The sequence below is a fragment of the Trachypithecus francoisi genome, unplaced genomic scaffold, assembly GCF_009764315.1.
Source record: "Trachypithecus francoisi isolate TF-2019V2 unplaced genomic scaffold, Tfra_2.0 Lachesis_group3, whole genome shotgun sequence".
NCBI lineage: Eukaryota > Metazoa > Chordata > Mammalia > Primates > Cercopithecidae > Trachypithecus > Trachypithecus francoisi.
In genome coordinates, this window is record NW_022681468.1 from 148,273,491 (window position 1) to 148,300,001 (window position 26,511).

General features: G+C 41.2%; 1 protein-coding gene across 2 annotated transcripts in view; it reads right to left on the reverse strand.

The window, feature by feature from the left end:
• Positions 1-26,511, reverse strand: part of INO80 (INO80 complex ATPase subunit) — a 141,514-nt gene that overhangs the window by 29,903 nt on the left and 85,100 nt on the right. For both annotated transcript variants that reach the window (XM_033190460.1, XM_033190461.1), the window contains 3 exons: positions 21,744-21,884; positions 14,420-14,645; positions 9,588-9,715 (listed from right to left, as the gene is read on the reverse strand). In XM_033190460.1, the coding sequence (XP_033046351.1) occupies positions 9,588-9,715; positions 14,420-14,645; positions 21,744-21,884 (495 nt within the window). The remainder of the gene's footprint in view (positions 1-9,587; positions 9,716-14,419; positions 14,646-21,743; positions 21,885-26,511) is intronic.

The window sequence follows — 26,511 nt, forward strand, 5'->3', positions numbered from 1 at the left end:
CCTCTTTTGTTATCTCTGATTACACTACAAAAAGTCCACTTGTAGAAGAACTAGTATCAAAAACTCAACACAGCGGCCTATTTATAAGAAACAGCATAAAATAGTTACTTCGGTTCTAAAATAACTTCTCTATTGAAAAAGACTAATCATTTCTATATTTGGTAAATGTTTGTGTTAATTAGTTTTCTGTGGTCAAATGTTCTTATATTGCTATATTTTCGTATGTAACTCATATTCGGTGGGGCATTTTAGCACATAAGGTTGGTGTAGTTTGGTATATCTGGTGCAGCGTATGTGACAGCCTATTCTTAGATGGAGTGAGTGCCAAGAACTTGGCAGAGGTCTCTGAGTAGGGTACATGTGAAGCAAAGCTGGTCAACAAAGTAGACAAGCTCACTGACATACGCATCTTCATTGTGTTTTATGTTTGGTTTAATTTTAATTTAACTTTTTGCTATTTCTTTCTGTCTCGAAGTGGTTCCTTAAGAGCTGTGATAATCAAAGAGGAGCATAAAATACTCAAAGTGAGCTTCAAGTTCATACTTGCTGGCATTGCTATATTGTAGGACTGAGCTAATGGCAGAAGGGTAGGGGGTGTTTTGGATAAAAAGGACTTCAGGAAAGAAAGTATAAAATGATAGCAAGATGAAGGTCCTTAGAGGCTTGCTATACCTTTTGCAGCTAATCCAATCACAGAATGTTGCAATCAGAACAACAAAATAACTAGACAATACCAAGATAGTTTACAGAGAGTCACCCATAACACAGATTATAATTTTAGCCTTATTTATTTATTTACTATACTTTAAGTTCTAGGGTACATGTGCACAACGTGCGGGTTTGTTACATATTGCTTTTTTTTTTTTTTTGAGACACAGTCTTGCTCTTGTCACCTAGGCTGGAGTGCAGTGGGGCAATCGTGGCTCACTGCAGTCTCCTCAAGCAATTGTCCTGCCTCAGCCTCCTGAACAGCTGAGATTACAGGCAACCGTCACCACACCTGGCTAATTTTTCTATTTTTAGTAGAGACGGGGTTTCACCATGTTGGCCCGGCTGGTCTCGAACTCCTAACCTCAGGTGATTTGCCTGCCTTGGCCTCCCAAAGTGTTGGGATTACAGGCGTGAGCCACTGCGCCCAGCCTGATTTGCCTTTTAAACTGAATTCTAGCCACATAAAAGCACTGATGAATGAATCTTCCAGTACATGATACTGTTTATATATTTATATATCAAGGCCACCACAACCCCAGGGATATTATTCCTAGGCCATAATCAAACCAACCCTGATTACAGAGAACCTGTTACTGAGGCAACAGAAGTGAATTATTCCCTTCCACAGCTTCAAGTCTTAGCTCTTGAACTAAGATGAGCAGTGGGATTTCAGACTTTAGTAAATTTAGAGTCTATTTCAGTAAATAGCTTAAAAAAAACAGAAAACAAGAAAATGGACATGAAAAGATCTGTTAAAAGTCTGAATACAGCAACATCTACATCCTCATACTATAAGAAAACACCTAAAAGACAAAGATTGGGGCCAGGTGTGGTGGTTGGCCGGGGGAAGTGGCTCACGCCTGTAATCCCAGCACTTTGGAAGGTCGAGGCAGGTGGATTACTTGAGGTCAAGAGTTCAAGACCAGCCTGGCCAACATGGCGAAACCCCACCTCTACTGAAAATACAAAAATTAGCTGGGAGTGCTGCTATGTGCCTGTTGTCCCAGCTACTCAGGAGGCTGAGGTGGGAAGATCACCTGAGCCCAGGGAGTTTGAGGCTGCAGTGAGCCAATATCATGCCACAGCACTGCAGCCTGGGCAACAGGATGACTGTCTCAAAATAAAACAGGTGAATGGATAAAGAAAATGTGGTGTATGTATATAAATATATACTGGAATATTATTCAGCCTTAAAAAGAAGGAAATCAACATGAGTAAACCTGATTATGTTAAATGAAATACGCCAGACATGGAAAGACAAATACTGCATGGTTCAACTTACATGTGCAAGCTTAAAAAGTTAAACTCATAAAAGTAGAGAGTAGAAGGGGGGTTGCCAGGGGCTAGGGGAAATGGGGAAATGTTGGTCAAAGGGTACAAAGATTTAGTTATGCAAAATCAAAAAAATCCTGGAGATCTAATCATTATGGTGACTACAGCTAATAATATTGTATCATATATGTGAAATCTTCTAAGAGAGACAATAGCATATGATCTACCGCAAATATATACAATTTTTATTTATCAAGCATACATCAGCAAAGTTGTAGCTGGAAAAAACTTCAAAGATTATTCTGATAGCCTATATTGGCAGCTGAGGACAACCACTAGAAAGAGAATGCAGGGCAGTTTCCCTTTGAACCTTGCCATTCAGCATGGCCCTTAGATGGGCAGCACTTGTACCACAAATGCAGAATTGAGGGACACACCTCTTACCCAGTAAATCGTAATCTGCATTTTATTTTTTTGAGATGCAGTCTTGCTCTGTTGCCCAGGCTGGAGTGCAATGGCGCGATCTTGGCTCACTGCAACTTCCACTTCCGGGGTTTAAGTGATTCTTCTGCCTCAGCCTCCCAAGTAGCTGGATTATAGGCATGCGCCACCATGCCTGGCTACATTTGTATTTTCAGTGGAGATGGGGTTTCACCATGTTGGTCGGGCTGATCTCAAACTCCTGACCCCAGGTGATACATCCACCTTGGCTTTCCAAAGTGCTGGGATTGCAGGCGTCAGCCACGATGTCCAGCACACCACTAAAAGGTGCATTTTAATAACATTTGATTCGAACGCATTAATTTTGAGAAGCACTATGGTAGACATATGCAGTTTTTTTGGTTTTGTTTTGTTTTTGAGGCAGGGTCTTGCTCTATTGCACAGGCTGAAGTATAGTTTTCTTGGATCACTGCAGTCTCGACCTCCCGGGCTCAAGTGATCCTTTCACCTCAGCCTCCCAAGTAGCTGGAACTATAGGCATGCACTATTATGCCCAGCTAATTTTTTAATTTAAATTTTAAATTTTTATAGAGATGGGGGTCTTGCTATGTTGTCCAGGCTGGTCTTGAACTCCTGGGTTCAAGTGATCCTCCTCCCTTGGCCTTCCAAAGTGCTAGGATTACAGGTGTAACCCACTGTGCCTGGCCAAACATACACTGTTTTTAAAGCATTGGAACACTTTCTTCAAGCAAACTCTTATATGGAACCCCTCTAATACAGATAATAGATAAAAGCATCGCTATCCTGACTGATGAAGAGTGGCCATCTCTGCTTAATAGCTACCGGTCCTCGAACACATCTCATCAGTTTGAAAACCACTATTTTACTATACAAGTTGAGAAGACAATGCTCTGTTTGCATGCCACTGATTAAAAGGTAGGATTTTGGATCACATCCATATGCCACATCAGTGGCATGCAAACAGAGCTGCCAGCATAACTCAAGATAGTTTTACTGAGCATTCACTAACTGCCAGTCACTATTCTATTTTACCTGGTTATGTTCATCTAATCATTATGGCAACCTTTAAGGTAAGTGCTATTTAATATATATATATATATTTTTTTTGAGATGGAGTCTCGCTCTGTCGCCCGGGCTGGAGTGCAGTGGCCGGATCTCGGCTCACTGCAAGCTCCGCCTCCCGGGTTCACACCATCCTCCTGCCTCAGCCTCCCGAGTAGCTGGGACTACAGGCGCCCACCACCTCACCCGGCTAGATTTTTGTATTTTTTAGTAGAGACGGGGTTTCACCGTGTTAGCCAGGATGGTATCGATCTCCTGACCTCGTGATCCGCCCGTCTCGGCCTCCCAAAGTGCTGGGATTACAGGCTTGAGCCACCACGCCCGGCCTATTTAACATATTTTTAAATTTCTCTTTTAATTTTTTTCCCCCAGGATCAGAGATCACGATCAAAATCTTCATCATCTGCTCTGCAACAGCTTCCAATCACCTCCTTTTTACATTTTTTTTTTTAGATTTTTAATTTTCATGGGTATATATTAAGGGTAGGTTTACTATTTTCCCTCCTATTTTACAGATGTTAAGGTCCCTCATGTGACACAGGCAGTCGGTGGCAGACCTAGGATTGAAACTCAGGCAGATTGGTTCCAGAGTCCTTGGCTTAACCCTCCTACTGTTTCCCAGATGGAAGGGATGATCAGCACTACTAACATGAAAATAAAAGGGAGCCCCATTAACCCCATGGTTTTTAATATATCCTGTCCATAATCTGATCCACCATCATTATAAAGAAAGGATAATTGGACACCTGAAAAAATAAAGGCAAATGTTTTATATATCCTGTTACCCACCTTTCATTCTGAAACCTCTATTCCAAAGCTGGCTCTGACTTTCATTTTAACCAGATTTCATTTTGATAAAACAATTTTGGGAAAGGACTCAGTATGGTCCACAAACCTGCAGATGTGATGTAATTTTATTTTCTTGGACATGCTGTTTTCCATCTTTGGGGTATATAATTAGCAAAAAGGCTACTCTCTCTATTACAATTTTTCTGCAGTCCAAGTAAATTGAACCAAGCGAGTTAAGTTGACAACCATAATTCCCTTATCTAATACAGAGCCCTTTGGAGCAAGACAAGCAAAAGGCAATCATGGGCCAAAATAATCTGACTTCAACCTACTCCTGTTATCTCCCTTTCTTCTATGCCATTCCAGTCACAATGGACTACTCTTGTACCTTTCCATCTCTCTTTTTACATCTGGCTTCCTTCGTCTCAAATTCCTTTCTCCCTGATGGTTGAAATTCTATTTGTTCATAAGTTCAGATGTCACTGTCTTTGTGATGCCTTCCTTAAGAGTGACTCAGTTAGAAATAGACGTATCCTTCTTGCTATCCTCAGCTCTATTCACACATTTTGACATTAGTATCAGGGTTCACTGACAGTTATTTGTATATGTGTATGCCTCCTCCACTAGATACATTCCTTAAAGTCAAACACTATGTTTAACTAATATTTGCATCTGCCTAGCATTAATGCTTTGCTCAAAGGTAGCATGGAGGAAAAAAAGAATTAAAAAGACTATACACAGCATGGCTGTAAGTTGACAATTTTTCTTCTATAATTCCTAAGACCTAATAAGAACTCTAGTTAACAGTAGCCCCAAATTTCTTTCTTTTTCTTTTTTTTGAAAGGAAGTAGAGTACACTTGGAAGAAGGCCAAGCAGGCAACTTAAGATATCAGATGTGCCAACCCAATTTGCTTTTCATTCCATGGGGCATTTTCAGAATACCCAGCTTTACAGTATCTTCAGAATCACAGCTTCCAAAGGTAACCTGCATTTCTAAGAGAGGCCAACTCATAAATGACAGAATGTCTACTCAGGATAAATCTTCCCCCAGTGAGTAACTGCACTTGGATAGCTGACTGAGCAAGTTACATAACTCAGGGTCTCAAATGTCATTATATATGGATTATCTGGATTTAATTCTACATTGCACTATTATCACATATTGGTGCAGTTCAAGATTTGTCTGGATTTCAGTATTTAACAATTACACCACATATAGCATAAACTGATTAACTCTTTCCAAGTACTCTTTATTACACAGGAAAGTATCAAGTGGCTTATTTCCTTAAACTACAAACTCAGTTGCTTGATGCAACAGGAATGAAACTCAAAAGAGAAGACCCAGAGATAAGTCATTTGTAGTAAGTTAGAAGTTCTTTGCTACTAGAATACAGAGAATAGTCCCTAACCATGGTAAAACTGGTGGTGGCAGGAAAAGTTCTGCCTGACATCCAGCTGGATACCACCATCCCAAATGCACAGGGATCATGTGTTCCCCTAGTATGCCCAACAGCCAAGATCCTATAGGTGGCCAGGTGCAGTGGCTCACTCCTGTAATCCCAACACTCTGGGAGGCCAAGATGGGAGGATTACTTAAGGTCAGGAGTTCAAGACCAGCCTGGCCAACATGGTGAAACCCCATCTCTACAAAAATACAAAAATTAGCCAGGCATGGTGATGCGTGCCTGTAATCCCAGCTGTTCCAGAGGCTGAGGAAGAACTGCTTGAACCTGGCAGGTGGAGGTTGCAGTGAGCTGAGATGCCACCACTGCATTCCAGCCTGGGTGACAGAGCGAGACTCTGTCTAAAACAAAACAACAACAACAAAAGAACAACAAAAAAGATCCTATAGGTGGTTCAGTAAATATAAAATAAACTCATAACGACATTTATTGATCTATGATTTCCTCACCTATTTATGTCCTTGACTTCTGCCAGTGGCAAACTAAAAACTCCTGGCCCTGGAAATTAAGCAGTCTCCTCTTCACTATTTTGGTTTTTCTTAGTGCCCATTTGTTACAGCAAAAGCACTCTCCTTTTAAAAATCCCCTATCTGGAAATACTACTATTTAGATGCCATATGAAATAATACAACATTTCTGAATATATTCTATTTGGAAGAAGATCTGATACATACACAAGAAATTTAAAGTCAGATTTTTACCCAAGGGAAAAAGGAAGCGATCAATGACTTTAAAAAATACTGTGCAAATAGTAATGTCCAAAACTAGTATTTCTCACAGAATGGAAACCTGGCCATAGAGAAGTATGTGAATTCTTAATGTCTTCTAGTTCTGCCAAGCCCCAGAAACAGAGAGACAGACAGGCATGGCTAAGGCACATAACAACAACAAAACCCCAAAGTCTGTTGGATGAAAGAGAGCTGCTGACATACTCCACAGCAACACAGAGCTTTGATACCCGCAGTGTGAGTTTCTAACTCTTACTCTACTGGAAGCATTTCTTTCTCAAGAGAAAAAGAAAAATCCTGAAATAACAAAACAACATTTTGAGACTTAAGTTTGTGTTTTTTCTTAAGGTCAAGAACACTCAATGGACAGCATCTATTCAGAAGGTCCTAGTGCAAGATCATGTGTCAGGTCATGCTTTAATGCTGAAACATGGCTTTAATGAATGTTAGTACTCAGAGTTTCTATTATGAAAGTGACTGAAAAACACTCTTTCAAAGATAAAAAAAAATGCAGGCCTACTGCTGCACTATCTCAAGATGCACAATATGTTTATATTTCATAAATATATGATTAGATATACGGTAAACACTGTGGGCTTTGTAATTCCGTGCTCATAAATTAAATTCTATTTCAGTACTAATCTCCTGGAATACAGAATGTGGTTCATTTGAGTGGATAATATTAAAATAAATTAAAAATGAATAAACTTTAAGAAAATAAATGAAGAACCACTAGTGTAGCATTAAGGAAACCAGACAAGAGTTTCATTTTAGTTTTTAAAACATACAAATAGTTGCAACATTTTCCAGTTTCAGCATCCAAGATGCATGTTATACATATGGCTAAGGAATGTCAGCAGTTGTGAAATTCAGGCTTTGAATTTGCATTTCCCTAATTTGGAATTCCCCTTAGAAATACATCTATGTTTAGAGAGGCTCTCAAGCTGCTTATTTGCAAAACCTACTCACTAGGTCCACAACCCAAAAATAACTGTTGGATTATAGATAGAGAGGAAGTGATCCTGGTGGGTAGAATTTACAGCACTTATCCTGAACGAAACTTATCATACTCTGAATTACTTATTTTAGTAATATTTAATGAGAACCTAGAAGTGTGCAATATACCGAGGGAAGGACTAAAATAGAGGCTGTATCAAACTTAAACCACCTACACTCACCTTTACCTACCAAAGCTAGTTTATTTTTTGATTGCTCATTCACATTCCCTTGGAACTTCCCTTTAATATAAATCAACATGTAAGACTATAGTCTTGGAAAAGAAATACCATTATGTCCCTTACTAGTATCCTTAGCATACTGCTTTTTCTTTGTTAGCAGCTGAAGATCACTACTTTAGCTATACTTTCCCTGACTCTTGAGGACAAGGAAAGTGCACTTTACCTAAAAAGAGCCCCACTGCAGGAAAAGTTACTCATGTCGTTTTGGCTGTTGGGATCACGTTTGAACGGAACACTAGACATGCAGGCAGTCCTTCTATTTTGGATTACTGCAGTTAGGACATTTAACATAGTTAATATATACAGCAAACGCAACAGCTTAATCACCTCTCTTATGGTGACTTACATTCACTCATAAGCACTTCCATCATTTAGGAATAAGTGGCCTACTCATAATACAAACCAGAGAGTTTAGCCTGTCAACAGCATTCAAGGGGCTATGAAACCTAAGACTTGGTGCTGAAACTGACCCCAAAAATCATTTATGTCTCTTGCTAAAAGAAGTTACCAGATTATTAAAAGAAACCTCCCACTGATTTCAGATAAATTCATTGCAAAATTCAACAAGCCAATCCTGGCTTCCAAAAGGCCTGAAAACCCTCCTTAATGCTAGCCTTCATTCCTTCTCTACTGATATGGTCCCTACTGCTTTATTCCTAGATAATGATAATAACAGTACAATTTCCACTTACTTATTACTATTCCCTGGTGTAACAGGGCGAGGGTATGAAGCCTTACATATATAAAAACATGAGAATATTTATGTACTTCTGACAACCAGGTGCTTTTGCCTCTCAAACTTTATTTATATAAAGACTTATTCTACTAGTTTGTGATTATCTGTTCTCATTTTCACTCTCCTGTTTCAAGGTCTGTGACCTCCTGTCCCTTAAAAAATAAGTCACCACTCAGACAAGAGAGAGAAAAACCTCAACAAAGAAGCAATTAAAGAAACAAAAGCTGCTTTGCACAGTTATATCTTTTCCACTAACTTAGTAGCTGTCAAGCCTGGTTGCACATTAGAATCACCCCAGGACCTTGTAAATATCCTGATGCCCAGGCCTCATTTCAAACGTAGTAAGAAAGAATCTCTAGGAATGGGACTAGACATCCACATTTTTTAAAAGCTTCTCAGGTGATTGCAATACGTAGTCAAGTTGAGAATCACTGCATTAACTCAGGTTGAATAGCTGTTCTCTGCTTTTTTACATAGAGAACTAATCCTAAATCTTGTTTTCCATACATAATTTTAGATTCCTACGCTGTGACCTACTTTAAAATTAAGAAATGTCTTCCCTAGTAAAAGAAGGATGTAAGAGGTGTTCTATTTCACTGGTATAGGGAAGGGGGCGCAAGTCCTTCACACACTCCCCATACCAGGATCTAACTCTGCTCCCTTTATAGATTATAAAATCAAAAAAAGGAGTTTTGGGGGCTGGGTGTGGTGGCTTACGCCTCTAATTCCAACACTTTGAGAGGCTGAGGTGGGTGGATCACTTGAGGCCAGGAGTTCAAGACCAGCCCGGCTAACATGGCAAAATACCATCTCTACCAAAAATACAAAAAAAAAAAAAAAAAAGTGGGGTGTGGTGGTGCACACCTGTAATCCCAGCTACTCGGGAGACTGGGGCAGAAGAACTGCTTGAACCCAGAAGGCAGAGGTTGCAGAGCTGAGATCGTGTAACTGCACTCCAGCCTGGGTGACAGAGTGAGACTATGTCTCAAAAAAAAGAGGAAAAAGAAAAAAGAAAAAAGGGAGTTTTGGGGTTCCAATTAAGCAGGACTAACATTAGTCATGGACATCTGATTACTACCAATTAAATGTCAAGGTATCCTAGGTCCCCAAGATTCCTTCTCCTACCTCCAGCAGGTCTATCATCCTGGTCATCTGGGAGTAGATAAGGACCCTATGCCCTTGAGACTTGAGCCGAGTCAGCAGGACATCAAGGGCATACAGCTTTCCACTGTCAGTGATGAGGCTCTCCTTGCCTGGGGAGAAGAAAAGGGGGTGGGGAGAACTGTATTTAATTGAAGTGACAAATCACTCAATGCAAAGCTGTATGCAACCATAAACACTATAACCAAGATGCTTGTCATCATGAGATCAGAAAAGTGCTCTAAAGGGAGAATGCATGCAAAGCCCTGAAAAGATCACGACTCCAAGAGTGCCCTGGGAAAAGATATCCCAAAAGTGGGATGTGTAAATTCCCTGATGACTCTCAATCAGACATGTGCTCTTAAGGCACTTAAAAGCATCCCTGCTCCACATCCTTACTCAGAGGACACCAGGTATACATGGACACCTATGGGTGACATCTACGTCAATCTGCTGTTAAGTGACCTGAAAATTTTGTTTTTCCTTTGTTCATCCTATCTCTAGATATCTGTTTCTGCTAGTTCTGTGATTTTCTACATCCCGAAAGCACTGAGAATGTATCCTACCTGCCTTTGGAGAAAAGCAAACAAAGAGATTTATAATCTCTCTCTTTTTTTCCCCTTTTTCAATACAGGGTCCCACTCTGTCACCCAGGCTGGAATGCAGTGGCATGGTAACAGCTCACTGCAGCCTCGACCTCTTGGGCTCAAGTGATCCTCCCATCTCAGCCTCCTGAGTAGCTTGGACTACAGGTGAGCTATTACACCCAGTTAATTTTGTCTGTTTTTTGTAGAAGCAGGGTATTGCCATATTGCCTAGGTGGGTCTTGAACTCCTGGGCTCAAGGGATCCTCCCGCCTTGGCCTCCTAAAGTGCTGAGCCATGGTACCCAGCTCCCTACCTTTTTTTTTTTAAACCCAAAACTAGCTCTCTGGGAGGACTGCAAATCGGTTGGCAGGTAAATGTCATTAACCCTAGTTGTATGTTAATTCAATAAAGACAGCAGGTCTTTTCAGAAAGACTGACTTTGAGTTTCTCCGCAATGAAGCTCCTCTCGCTCACTAACTTGTGTGTTCTCCTTCCTCTTCTCACAAGAAAAGCATTTCAGCAACAGATCTTTAAAGAACACTTAACTCACAAATTTTCATCTTATCCAGTTAGTATCATTTAACTCCCATCATATTCAGGAAGTAGAGTTTCCTGTTTGCAGACTGGTCCATAAACATGCCCTGAACAACTACTGCCATTAAGAGGAGAAGAGTATAGGCTTAAGGGGTTGGGTTGGGTAAGAGTATATGTAAAAGTGGCCATAGGACACAAAAAGGGAGAGAGAAAGGACAGAGATATTATGTAGACAACTAACACCTAAAAGAGAAAAACTGTTAAGAAAAACACAGTGTACCTCCTCAGTTTCTGGGTTTGAACCTATGGCATTTCTTCAGAATGACAGAGTCTGACTGTTGACAGCAATCCAAAAGTTCTCAACAGTCATTCTCTGTTCTTGCCACAATTTGCCAAATGCACAATCATTGTATACAAAGAATAAGAACGGATGTGCTGACAGCACCATAACAAATCATTGGCCACTCTGTTTTTGCTACAAAGCCACAGGTCCTGGCTGTTTACTCCCTCTGCACTGCAGCCTGCCATTTCCCACCTTCGGAATGCTGCCAGGCCATGTCTCCTTCTACCACCCCCTCCCTGACGCTGTGGCACACACCTTTGTTCAGTCTCTTTGTTTGGTCCTGTTTAGATTATTGAAATGCTCTTCTTTTTGTTGGTCTCCTTACCGACACAATCAAATGACTGCAGCTGGGACAGAACTGACTGCTAAACCCTCTCCCTGGCACCAGACAAGGAGTACTGTATAAATTCCAAGTCTGAGCAGCAAAGTTTTCATAACAACTTTTAAGGTTTTATTCTTACCACAATTACCCTTCTCCAGTAACTGAATTCCCTGAGGTCTCTCAATTTTGATAGCTCCTAAACATTCACCACAGAGCTACCAATCAGCTTTAGACATTATACTTCTCTCTGTTCTCATTAAAAGCACAAGGTGAAAAAAAAAAAAGACGATATATTTTTCAGCCCTTGAGTGAGAGTGGGCAAGCTAAGTTCATAAGATTTCTGTAGCCTGCTTATCTTCTTTCTCCATTTAGATATACTCTCTCAGCACAAATGTTAATGCATATACAAATTTGTTTTATGTCTGAATTTTGAGAAACTAAATCATGATTCAATGGTTTTCAAACAGTCCTGCTTCCCACATCTACTTTACTTTGTTAATCAGAATGAACTGTTCCTAGGATTAGAAAAGCTCAGAAATGAAGATGTGCATATACTTATAAAGACAGAACTCTGATACGACAAAGGAAGCATGAAGTGGTACCTGCTGTCAGCTTGTTATCTAGTTATCGTGTAGGCGGGGAAGGGAGAAGTGGATGGACTGGATTTCTTTGTACTGCCCTGAAGGAAAAGGACTAAGAAGAAACACTTCAGCAACAGCCTTAAAACACTTAAGCAATGAACACTATCTCTGATTTGCTGGTAAGCATGCTAAATGGGGTAAATAAGATATGCAGGAAAAACAGGTTTCTTTCTCTGAACACACTAGCGTGACTTCTGGGGCTGGCATTTGTTAGCCAAGTTTTAAGAAGTCACTTAAGTTGCCTGGACAAGAGCTCCACCTGTTGTTAAGCAGGATACAGAGACATAAGGAACACAATTCTCTGGAAATCCAGCTGATTCTGCTAAGTCAAACCTGTGTCCAGGCCCTTCTTTAAAACAGGAGCTTCCTGGATCTTTGGGTGCTAAAAATAAATAAAACAGGAGCTTAAAAAATGTTGAAATGAACAAACCTATCATACTCTCTTACAAACTTTCCTACAATCCTACGGTATAATCTTATAGTACTTTCATTTAGATATAGGTTTTTACCATCCACAGTGTAAAATCCTATTCAGCGATAAAAAGAATGTATCCTATGGCAGTAAAATTAGGGCAAAAGATTAAATAGTATCTCCTTTTTCCCAGGAAAGGGGACTTTTTGAAGGGATTGTACATCTTTCTGGTGAAACATGGAGAAGAAAAGGTGTGAAACCCAGATTGTGGTCAGTCTCTCAAGGAATATGGAAGCAACCCTTCTCAGGGAAAGAGAAAATGTAAAAGTATAAAGGAAAAGAGATGAAATAAGGGTTCCAGTGAGACACCCCCAACCCCCGCCCTGTCCCAGCTAGTCTACAGAGCACAATGGGGTGAGGAGCTGGTTGGTTCTCACAGTAAACAGCCAGTGAGGCTGGTGCTTTTTATCGATGCAAAAAGAACTCAGACGCTTCCTGCTATTTAAACAAGGTCCATTTTTCTTTCAAAGAACAGGAAAAGCCACAAGAGATTCCCACAACGCCAGCAATAAGCCATCTACTCCTATAATGGGAACTTAGGAGCCAGAATGAAGAAGGGAGAAAAAAGAAGTAAGGTGCTATCTTGCTTCTTTCAATAACGGTGCTCATCTCTTGCCTGGGATTCTGTGGTTTCCTTATCAGCTTGCTTACACTTAGGGTGCCCCCTTGATTTTCAACAATATTATTTCCACTCACTGCTTTCATGTGCTTTAAGTCAGCTACAAGGCCATGTGTAATACCGCTTTCAGATACTCAGAAAGACATCTTGGAGTTCTCAAAGCACTCCCAAGCTACTAACAGGCTAGTGCAAACCCCTTGACACTTGACAAAATAAAATGCAAAAACCAGGCCTTGCACACTGGAATCCAGTTATCTCTTAGAGACAGAAGAAGACCTCTGTTGAATGCTTAGCTCTAGTTTATTTTCATTATATGCCAGTAAAAGGGATACAGTCGGCCAGGCGCATGGTTCACGCCTGTAATCCCAGCACTTTGGGAGGCCGAGGCAGGCAGATCACAAGGTCAGGAGATCAAGACCATCCTCGCTGACATGGTGAAACCCTGTCTCTACTAAAAATACAAAAAATTAGCCGGGCGTGGTGGTGGGTGCCTGTAGTCTCCCAGCTACTTGGGAGGCTGAGGCCGGAGAATGGTGTGAATCCAGGAGGCAGGGCTTGCAGTGAGCCGAGATCATGCCACTGCACTCCAGCCTGGGCGACAGAGTAAGACTCCATCTCAAAACAAACAAACAAACAAACAAACAAACAAAAAACCGGAATATAGTCAAAATGTCAGAGAATCTGGACAACCAAAACTAACACTATAGCTCCAAGCTACCACTCCAGTTTGCCTACAGGTGTAAGCAAAGAACGTGAGCCTATGAATTCTCTGTGTTCAGTTTCCTTAAAAGCAGTCTCACTAAAGCAAAGATGAAAACCTAGTTTCCTTTCAACCCTCGACTTTGACCCTAGGGGATCTGGGAATCCGTTAGTATTTTGGCATAGAACACACTGTTTTTCTCTTGTTATCATTCATATCTCTAGCGCTTCATGTAGGACACTGTTTATGCTATTTAAACGAGGCTTTCTGTGAGTGACAACATTCTCATTCATTCCACTGGCAATGGCACAAGATAACCGTACTCATTCGACCTAGAGCCTTTCCTACTAAGTTTATTTCTACCTTTTCTTTTTAAGAGTGGCATTTCTTTCTCAGCTGTAGGCATGTCAAAGGAGTGTATTTAAGCAGAAATCTAAAAATACTTCTCTCTCCACTCATCATAAATTACTAATGGCAAAAAAGGAAGTAGAAACCTCAAGAACAGTAAATTCCAAATATCTGAAAGCACCACATGGAGAGAACCCTGGTTCTCCCCTTGCCAAAGCGAGGAACATATTCCAAGAGAACTAAGAACTCACCTGGAATCCTGATGAAAGACCAGCCATTCTGAGGCCTGATGCTCCACAGACCTCCAGCTGGCTCTGGGAAGAACTGTGATCGTCGATTTAGCCAGTCTGCAGCTAGCTCAGGGGCCCCATTCAACAAACACTGCTTGGCTGCCAGACTCCCTCCTTCCTTCAGAACTCGCCTTTCATATTCTGCACTTCGGTCATTGCAGTAAGAATCCAATGGTACTGCGGTAACCTGCAGTTAAAGATTCACATGAGATGGCTCTTTCACATTGTCTATACACACTATGCCTTTTGGGAACCTCAACTTTGAAATCAGACTAATGTGGATAGTTCTTAGACTAGTGGTTTTAAATACCTGTTCTGGCACACTAAGCTGTCCCTAATGACTTAGCGAGCTTTTCCAAATAAAAAGCCAACCTCTTATAATATGAAACCTGCAAAGAAACTAAAGATCCAAAGACAGCTGGAGTTTGCAGATAAACCAGGATACCAGTCAACAATAACTCTATTATATGCATATATATCTGATCATTTTGCCACCTCCTTCACTGTTAGATACTGTTCTTGGCAAAGTTCTCTTAGCCATACGCATGATGGTGATGACAGAAAGGGAGCTGCGGCTAGTCAGACATCATTTAAAAACTAAAGAATATTGGCCTGGCATATTTGAAGTCATCTTTAATGCTTTTGTGGCAAAGCTCCCAAATTTATCGACAGCTTTCTCCTCTTCCCTGACCAGGCTGCTGACTGACAAACCTAATGAAAGAGAAACTTTCTTTCAGGCGGTAAACTGGAGAAGGGGGAGTGGGGAGGGCAGGGGACTGAGTAGGGAAGCAATTGCCAGAGAGTAGCAGATTCGTTTCCTGGCTTGGCCAAAGGCTATACACAAATTCTTATCTCAATACAAGGTGTAACCAAACAATACTTAGCTGCTGCTCACTCAATGGAGTAGAGGGCTCCCGCCAATTCAAAAATACAGATTTTATCCTTCTTTGGCTATCTGGGTTTATTCTTACTCTAATAGGCAGTATTCGGATACCTGTGAAGTCAACTGGTAAGGAACTTGTTGAAGATGACAAGGCTAGCTTTTGTTAAAATGTGGAGGCTGTGATTATCTGTCAAGCCCACGCTGACAAAAATGCTCAAAGCCCATTTCAGATTGAATATCCCTAATCTGAAAATCTAAAATCCAAAATGCTCCAAAATCTAAAACTTTGAGTGCCTACATGATGCACTAAGGAAATGCTCATTGGAGCATTTTGGATTTGGGATTTTTGGATGAGATACTCAATCTGCATATGCAGAATTGCTCAGAAGAACCCTAGAGCTAGACTAAGACATGGGGAGAAACAAGGTATGAGAAGCAAGGGCCACAGCATAGGAGAGATCAGAACATAAAACACTGGCTGTATCTAGTTAGGTAGTTCTATTATTTCATGGAAGTTAGGCACCGAGGGAACTTGATCTTGCTATTAACTTTTCTATTTTCATGTTGATTAAGCTTTAGGGAAATGGCTGTCAAGTTTTGGTATGCATAAGGACCTCCTTTGAAGCGGATCAAACTGTAAATTTCAATACAGAAGAACTGAGGGAGGGGCCAATAGATCTATGTTTTTGACAAGCACCCCAGCATCCCAAGCTGAACCTTGAGAAATACTGCCTTGAGGCATACAAACAGCTGACCATGGGGCTGCAGGTGCCTCTGGAGGGTACCAACGTGACAGAAAGAGCATCATTTACCAATAACCAGAGAATACTCTGGCTTGCAGATGAAGCTGAACTGAGTTTGCTAGGGAGCAGTGCCATCTATAGTCCAGATGCAAAACTACAGAGGGTCACAGCAAACTGGGCCTGGAGTTCCAAAACCAGTTCACAACAAAAATAGTTTATCCAAACAGTACTAGAAACTCATTATCGCCTTTATCCTCTCCAGAAGGAACTTGTTTTCGGCGGGGCGTGGTGGCTCACACCTGTAATCCCAGCACTTTGGAAGGTCGAGGTGGCAGATCGCTTAAGGTCAGGAGTTCGAGACTAGCCTGGCCACCATGGCAAAACCCCATCTCTACAAAAACTACAAAAATTAGTCTGGCACGGTGGCGTGCACCTGTAATCCCAGATAGTTGGGAGGCTGAGGCACAAGAATGGCTTGAACCTAGGAGGCAGATGTTGTAATGAGCCAAGACTGTGCCACTGTACTCCAGCCTGGGTGACAGGGTGAGAGACTGTCTCAAAAAAAAAAAGGTAAAAAAAGGAGCTTGTTTTCTTGCTTCCAACTTATTCATTTTTCCCACGAATAAATGAGCATGGGCAAATAAATATGGACCAAATGAAAGCAAATAAATATGGGAATACAAAGCAGATGGATGAAAATTGGGTCTCTCTCCCTTCTATGACTTGACATGGCAGTATCCCAGCAGATCCTGGGTCACAGCAGACATCTCCCCTGTAGGATGTGTGTTGCAGACCTGCAAAATTAATAGCAGCTATACCTCTATAAAAAGTTTAAAAAGTAATAGTCTACACTATAGAAATATGACCAGTTCTATGTATCTTGAACAGCATGCATACTCTTAGATGAGTAAAGCATATTTAGTCTTCTCTAGTAAGACTCATACCGCCGGACACAGTGGCTCACGCCTGTAATCCCAGCACTTTGGGAGGCCGAGGTGGGTGAATCACCTGAGGTCAGGAGTTTGAGACAGGCCTGGCCAACATGGTGAAACCCGCCTCTACTAAAAATACAAAAATTAGCCGGGCATGGTAGTGCCTGCCTGTAATTGCACCTACTCGGGAGGCTGAGGTGATAGAATCACTTGAATCCAACAGGTGGAGGCTGCAGCAGTGAGATGAGATTGCGCCACTGCACTCCAGCCTGCGTGACAGAGTGAGACTCTGTCTTGGGGAAAAAAAAAAAAAAGACTCATACAGACCAATTTTATACTCACAGATAACCGTTTTGATTAAAAAAATTTTTTTTAGGCCGGGCGCGGTGGCTCAAGCCTGTAATCCCAGCACTTTGGGAGGCTGAGATGGGCGGATCACGAGGTCAGGAGATCGAGACCATCCTGGCTAATACGGTGAAATCCCGTCTCTACTGAAAAATACAAAAAACTAGCCGGGTGACAAGGCGGGCGCCTGTAGTCCCAGCTACTTGGGAGGCTGAGACAGTAGAATGGCATGAACCCGGGAGGCGGAGCTTGCAGTGAGCTGAGATCCAGCCACTGCACTCCAGCCTGGGCGGCAGAGCAAGACTCCGTCTCAAAATAAATAAATAAATAAATAAATAAATAAAAATTTAAAAATTTTTTTAAAAATTAAAAAAATTTTTTTTAAAAAAGCAGAACTTATATTGGAATTATACATAAAGACTCTGTGCTCATATTCTCAAGATGAAAAGCCAAAAGCCAGAATCTCAGCATGAAAGAAGAGACATACAAGAAGAATGGTTTTTCTGCCTCGGATTCATTTCTAGGCACTCTTATAGTTTAAAAACAAAACAACTTTTTGTACTTATAAACTTTCATCTATTTTTCAATTTACATTTTGATGATACCCTTCCAGGTCCAGGATTGAATGCTGAGAGGTTTACAAGATACTGTTCTTAGTGAAATATTTTTCCATGTTTTGACAGGCTTCTTTGGCCAGGAGCCCGGGATCAAGATATTAATATATGCAGAATCATACAATGTCATGTTGTAAGTATGTAAGCAATGTACTTATGAGGTCCAAATGAGGGCAAAAATGTACAATCTACTTAGAATAAATCCTGCTTTCTAAGTCAGCTGTATCCCAGACAGCCTCCCCCTATTCTGCTAACCCCAAGTGACCTTCTGATTTGATCAGAAGAAGGGGAGATGAAGCATGACGTACCATTCTTCCCTCCCCACAAAAAATGCATACTCCCTCTCATCCTACAGGAGCTAACCCCTTTCTTGCTTCATTAACTTCTGAAACTACAGTACCTTCAGGGGCTGCCTCCTTAAGCATTCAGCGCGTCCTTCCTGAGGACATGTATGTTCCCGCTCTAGGTGAAGGAAGCGTAACCGCTCCAAGCGCTGCAGTATTTTGGTAAGAATTCCTAGGGCCTTAATTTATTAACCCTGCAGAATTAATTCCTCAGCTAATGATAAAACAACTCCTATAATTCCTTCCATAGTGGCATAGTTCTTCCTGAACTGACCCTGAAGTTTTCATAGCATGTGTCAGAGAAATTAATTTGCCTAATTCAAGGCCAGGGTTGGCTTCAAAGGACATCAGTTTCTCTCCCCACAATACAGATAGGTTAGAAGTCAATATAAGATAATTAGGGTATCTCATGACATTTTGCCTTATTCACTGATTTGAATCCCTAGGACTGATTTGAAAGGTAAAAGTTGTATATCTGTGTATGAAATATTCAGAGATACCTAAACTCTTCTTCCTGTCCTCCTAATCATGGTGTAATTACTCCCATTTTCAGGTTTAGCCATGTAAAGAAACTCTACAAACATGGGAGGGGCCAAGTGGGAAAGGAGCAGCCTTTCAGCCAAACGATAAAAGCTTTCTCCTGCTCCCTGCTTGCCAACACATGTTCACAGTAATTAAGAGTTTTCCTCAAGCTACATTTACTTATCTTGAGAGAAACAGCAGTAGCAGGCATGGTAGCTGGGATTTCTGGCTCCTCTAAAAACAATACTGAAGTAGTACAGATGGGACATGCATGTGTGAGAGAGTGGGGCTGTTCTTGAGAGTGGTGGGCTATAGATATTTGGGGAGATCCAACTGGTAACAAATGAAGAACTTTCAGGTCAACAAATAAATACAATTACAGGCCAAGATAGTTCATCTTTATTGGCTCCTTACACACTGGGAACAGGCTGGGCGCCGTGGCTCAGGCCTGTAATCCTAGCACTTTGGGAGGCTTAGGCAGGGGGATCACAAGAAGTAAGGAGTTTGAGCTCAAGCCTGGCCAACAGGTGAAACCCTGTCTCTACTAAAAGTATGAAAATTAGCTGGGCTTGATGGCATGCGCCTGTAATTCCAGCTACCTGGGGGGCTGAGGCACGAGAATTGCTTGAACCTGGAAGGCGAAGGCTGCATTCAACCAAAATTGTGTCACTGCACTCCAGCCAGGGTGACAGAGCAAGGCTCCATCTCAAAAAACAAACAAAAAACTAACAACCAAAAAACAAAAAACAAAACACTAGGAACAGGAGAAGTTAAAAAAGACTTGATGTGCCTCTCTCAGAAATCTAAACTTCCTCTTATTAGGTCTCTTAGTATATACACCTATCATACTAAGAGAACAAGACCAACCACACAACCATGAAAGACTGAAGACTGTCTTCTATGGAAGCACTTGGCTTTAAATGCTTCCTAGAAAAAGTGCATTTCCCTGCATCAACTTAAGCTTCTAAGACCAAGAATACTTTGGAAGAATATGTTAGGTATGTAAAAAATCCAAATACTTTCTGGATAACCAGTACAAACCAAACAAAGTTGACAGTGACAAGGGTTATTAAACTCATATAGCACAGGAGCAGCAGAGAGAAATCGAGGCAGGCAGGAGTCAACAGGATTCATGATCTTTGTAGGGGTCCCCTGGCAGATTCTGTCTTTTGATAAACTAAATAAAGGATGCAAGCTGATAAAAAATAATGGTAGAAAAATATTAACAAGGAAGATAGAAGAGGCTCCTTCTTCTTTGAATAGAACTGTGAAAATACGCCGGGCACGGTGGCTCACACCTGTGATCCCAGCACTTTGGGAGGTTGAGGCAGGCAGATCACTTGAACTCAGGAGTTCAAGAACAGCCTGGGTGACATGACAAAACCTCTTTACAAAAGATTTAAAAAGTAGCCAGGAGTGGTGGTGTGCACCTGTAGTCCCAGCTACTTGGGAGGCTGAGGTGGGAGGATCACTTGAGCCCAGGAGGTTGAGGTTGCAATGAGCTGAAATCATGCCACTGCACTCCAGGCTGGGTGACATAGTGTGACCCTGCCTCAAAAACATAAAAAAAAAAAAAAAAAAAAAAACTGTAAAAACAGTACACTTGTTAAGATGAGTGGATAAACAAGAGAAAAATATAGAAGGGTAAGAAATGTCAACCTCTTAGAGCTTCCTGGCTAACTGAAAGTTGCCTCTTGGAGCAAAAAGAAACGAACTGGGAAGACAGAAATTCATTCTTGGCTCTAGCCACAGAACATGGCCACAGTTGGATTATTTCCCTTCTTCGTAGATCTTTCATCTGGCTCTCATCAACAGGGATAAAAAAGAGGATGGAAGATGTAGGCAAAGTAAACAACCCCAGTGTGCCAATTAAAGCCTTTGCAGCAATGCTTGTCAGCAACGGTAAGGGTGCTCTATTTTGATAAACAGTGTATTAGGAAGGATAGAGACCACTGCTCAAAGTTGAAACCACAATATAAACTAACCCTAATCTGCAAATAACAGTGGACAAAAGGTGAATAGCAAAGAAGATACAACAGTCACTTTTCAGATGGAACAGACATGTGAATGATAGTCCAAGCGAGGCTGCTTCGGAAAGCAAGAAAACACAACACTGAGAAGGTTCTTGATGCTGGAGTGTTATGTTTCCTTTTGTTATTTGGAGACTGTGCTGAGGTGATATGACCGGATCAAATCTCCCCCCATCCTTACCAATCTGACCCCCTCCCATGAAAACCCTTAAAAACCTCAACACAGGTGACAAATGGCTCCCTTGCCCCTGACCCTGCTGTTGGGTGATATATATTCTACCTGACAGATGGCTTATTCCCACCATAGTTTAGAGCCCCTGACTAAATAAAAAGAAGCTATCTACCATAAACTACTCTTAAATCAACAAATGAAGGTGAGTATAAGTATTGTCTGGGGAAAGCCAGAACCACAAATGCCCACCTTTTAAAATACTAGAATTTATATGTTTCTTACAGTCCAAATAGTTTAAAACAATTCTGTTTAAGAAATAAATCCCTGGGCGGGCGCGGTGGCTCAAGCCTGTAATCCCAGCACTTTGGGAGGCCGAGACGGGCGGATCACGAGGTCAGGAGATCGAGACCATCCTGGCTAACACAGTGAAACCCCGTCTCTACTAAAAAATACAAAAATCTAGCCGGGTGAGGTGGCAGGCGCCTATGGTCCCAGCTACTTGGGAGGCTGAGGCAGGAGAATGGCGTAAACCCGGGAGGCGGAGCTTGCAGTGAGCTGAGATCTGGCCACTGCACTCCACCCTGGGCGACAGAGCAAGACTCTGTCTCAAAAAAAAAAAAAAAAAGAAATAAATCCCTTAAAAATTGGTTTATTTCTCCTATTACCATCTATTTAACCTCTTCCCTCCTGGAGCACTTACTCGTGGACTGGCCACACACAAAAAAGATGGCAGCTCAGTGAGCAGGCAGCGACGCAGAGAGGAGGTGGCTGATCTCCGCTGATGGACGACCTGGTCTGAGTAGCCACTCACTGCTTTACAGTGGCTGCTGAAAACAAGAGACTGCAAAATAAAAATGCAAATAAATGCCAATTATAATTATGTTTAATGTAAGCAAAATGAAAAAAAAGTCACCTATTAAACATCTAACTTTAAGAGCTTTCTTCCCTGAAATACTATTAATTCTAATAAACAACCACGAATTAGACCCAAGTATATAATACAGTTGAAGCCTATGTTAATTTCAAAATGTGGTTTTATTAATACACCTTAAACAACTGTCATTTATAAGTCTACCTTTTTCTGGAAGAGATTATTGTTAATCAAAAACAGGCACAGCAAAACTTCATTAGACAAAACACTTGTATGGGAATGTCAGGGGAAGTTTGGTTCATCTGTTGTACTGTGGATGCAAACTCATGTCTTGTGTTGAAAACAATGATGACCAACACAATTTCCTTCTAAATTTTTCTCTTTTTTTTTTTTTTTTTTGAGACAGTCTTGCTCTGTCACTCAGGCTGGAACACAGTGGCATGATCTCAGCTCACTGCAACCTCCACCTCCCAGGTTCAAGCTATTCTCAAGCCTCAGCCTCCCAAGTAGCTGGGACTACAGGCATTCATCACCACACCTGGCAAATTTTTGCATTTTTGGTACAGACGGGGTTTCACCATGTTGGCCAGGCTGGTCTTGAACCCCTGATCTCAGGTGATCCACCCGCCTCGGCCTCCCAAAGTGCTGGGATTATAGGCATGAGCCACTGCATCTGGCAATTTCCTTCTAAATTTTTCTTTAAGGCAGTTTAGCATCATTTGTTTTCTTATTAATTTATTCAGAGTAATCAATACAAGTGGTCAATAACAGGAAATCATATCTCTTTAGTGCCTCTGACAACCATTTAAAATATATTTATTGTTAACTTATGTTGCTCTATCAAAAATGTATTTTAGGCCAGGATCCCCTTTAGGTGGATCACCTGAGGTCAGGGGTTTGAGACTAGCCTGGCCAACATGGTGAAACCCTGTCTCTACTAAAAATACAGAAATGAGCCAGCGTGGTGGCAGGTGCCTGTAATCCCAGCTACTCAGGAGGCTGAGGCAGGACAACTGTTTGAACCCAGGAGCTGGAGGCTGCAGTGAGCCGAGATCATGCCATTGCACTCCAGCTGGGTGAAAGAGTGAAATCCCGTCTCAAAAAAAAAAAAAAGGATTTTAACAGACTTCATAACTCATGTTAAAGCGTCAGGTTACAGCTAGTCATATGAAAGATTTTATGTATGAAATGTTCACATACAAATAAGTCCTCAGTGGGACATGGTGTTCTATATCAGAGATGCAGAAGTTCCTTCTTTAGTATGTTATACATTTTATCTTTGGGTCTGCATTCTTATTTGTTTTACTGATATCTCAGTAAGGCAGGTTGATGACCAAAATAACCATGTAGATGAAGATAACTTACAAGGCAGTCTAATTTATACATTGTTATAAGGTCAAGAATACAAATTGCAAGATCAGAACAGCAAACTGGATCCTCCATAAAAGAATAGTTATAATACCAGTACCAAATCACTCTGAGGACAATATGTTCAGCTCATATACTGCTCTTCCACTTATACAGCTTTATTTTCCACAGGGCTTAAATCTCTGTAAGGAAATGGGTTCTTAAGGCTCACAGTTTGAAAGGAGTGATCTCAAGTTGTCTAGGACGACATATGCATTGTTACCTGTTTCCATGAACCAATCAGCATCTTCTAAATAACTGTCACAAACAATTTGAAGACTATAGCTATTTTCCAGGATAGCTTGGCTGTCTTTAGGTGGTTTCTAACTACTGACTACAGAAGTGTTTACAACATTTGATATACTGCTAGACCCATGTAGCTATGATATGTTTGGCCTTTTCTCTAAATGTTGAGGTCCCTGTCATTACCCAAAGAAGAATTTTAACCTTCTGACAGTCTTTCAATAACATCTATGTTCCCATTTTGATTTTGGGTAGCATCTCCATTGAAGTTCATTATCTCTCTACATGGTTATGCCCATTATCAAGGTCTAACATGAGGATCATTACAAAGATTACTAGGCTAGGTGTTATTCTAATATTGAATAACTAGGAGGAAAAAGGTAAAAAGATGTAGCCATGTTTTTTGTTTGTTTCCTGAAAGTGACATCAGCAATAGCCCATCTTGCTTCCTCACTAGGTTGGAGAGATGACAAGTCTAGCAACTTCTGCTCATCATGGCCAGCTAAGTAGTAGTCCAGGGCTGCCAGTTGGGACATCCACTGTCAATCAGACCATTCCTGGGCAGATGGCTGAGGTAGCAGCAGTAGCTGACCTAAAGACTTCTGAATTCTTACTAACTTCTACAGACCAGCAACTAAATAATGTCTCTGTCAGGGATCACACGAATTCATCTTCATTTTGAGTACTCTAAAATGGCAAAATTCAACAGAAACCTGTTTCTTACTTTGTTCCAATAATATAAAGGTAGAAAATAAAAGAATGAACATTTCCTCCAATTATCTTCTCTTCAGCACTGTAGTTATTAGTAAGAAAAGAATACAACTCACCACAGGGAGTTCTTTTAACAAAGCACATTATTTGTTATTACCTTTCTGGAAAAAGTCTGACTAGCAACATTCTATTCCCAAGGGTGGTCATTCCCAAATTAGAACACATTCATTTACTTTTATTTTTGGGACAGAGTCTCTCTCTGTCAACCAGGCTGGAATGCAGTGGCATGATCTTGGCTCACTGCAACCTCCACCTTCCCAGGTTCAAGTGATCTCCTACCTCAGCCTCCTGAGTAGCTGGGCCTACAGGTGTGCGCCACCACGCCTTTAATTTTTGTATTCTTAGTAGCGATGGGGTTTCGCCATATTGGCCAGGCTCGTCTCAAACTCCTGGCGGCAAGTGATCCCCTCTCCTCAGCCTCCCAAAGTGCTGGGATTATAGGCATGAGCCACCATGCCTGGCCAACATTCACTTATTTTATTTCATTTTTTTTGGAGACTGAGTCTCACTCTGTAGCCCACGATGGAGTGCAGTGGCGTGATCTCGTCTCCTGCAACCTCCGCCTCCATGGTTCAAGTAATTCTCCTGCCTCAGCCTCCTGAGTCGCTGGGATTACAGGTGTGTGCCACCACGCCTGGCTAATTTTTGTATTTTTAGTAGAGACGGGGTTTCATCATGTTGGCCAGGATGGTCTCAGACTCCTGACCTCATGATCTGTCCACCTGGGCCTCTCAAAGTGCTGGAATTACAGGCGTGAGCCACTGCACCCAGCTCATTCTCTTATTTTTTATGAGCTGGGTTAAAATAGTATTCTCATTGAAGTTGCTAAGTCAAGGTGATGTATAGCTTTCTGATTCCAGGTTTTAAAAAATAATAACTATGTTCAAAATGCTCAACATATAGCCTCAGCTTTAGAGAAACCCTGACTACCCCTAGAATGTTTTACCCAGTATATACTTTTCTAGATTCTTTTCTCTTAACATTAGTTCCATCAAATCTGGTTTAGTGTATGTGAACCTTGGTACCACCACACTATCCAATTTCCCTTCACGTAGCAACATGAACTGCTAGACATTGCTAGATAATGAAAAATGTATGCCTGACATGGAAGAATACAAAGAATACCTTAAGCATATTGTGGATAGAGAAGAAAGTTTGTTCATTACTTCTTTAATCTAACTTAGCCATGAAAGAAAGAAGAAAAGACATAGAGAAGGGAAGAGGGAGAAAGAAAGAAGGAAAGGAGGGGAAGGAAAAGAGAGAGGGAAGGAGGGAGGGAAGTAGAGAGGGAGGGGAGGAAGGAGAAGGAAAGAAGGGGAAGGAAGGACGGAAGAAGGGAGGGAGGGAGGGAGGGAGGGAGGGAAAATGCCATACTATGGGGAATCTGACTTGGTTTTCACGTGGTCACAGCTTTTGCTATTCTTTTGTCCCTTTCTGATGCTCTTGAATGTCTCATTACCCTGGAAGCACTGGCAGCTGTGTGCGTCTTGCCGCCAAGACTATAATATGCACACAGTAGTGAAGTTAGGCTTTTCTAAAGACTCTTTTTGCACCATACAAAAGTCTCAAGTGAAAATAAGTAGGCCAGGATGACAGGCACCACAGCTGCATACTCCTTGCCACAGCACAGCACAGAAAACACATAGATGTTTTTCCCTCAGACCTAGACTTACTCATTTAATCAAAGGCCATGCTTTGTGCTACATGTCTTGTTTAAAATTAAAAATGCTTATGTTAAAAATTTAGGTCTCCATTACTCAAAATTAGCTTTCTACGTCTTTTCTTAAAGAACATGTCAAATTTAGATACAGAGGAAAAAGTTTCACTTTAAATGAAATAGTACAGTGTCGATAAATCAGCTCTTAGATTACACTGATTCTACTTTCATGGATATTTTAAGCATCCAAACAAAAAGGGGGAAAATTAATGCAGACAAACACAATAGTTTCCCAGAGTTTTCCATAAGGGGGATTTGCAGCACTTACGATCTTAGGAAATGATGATAGATACAGATACTATAGTTGAAAATTAACATTTAGTGGAAGAGTTTTTGAAAACTTCCTGTTTGGGTGAATCTTCATCAATAGCCTGTCAAAAAAACTCTAAGGATTTAATACAGAATAGTGTTTAAAACTTCAACACATGCCACTCTTTTCAAAACAACTCTATATTTAGA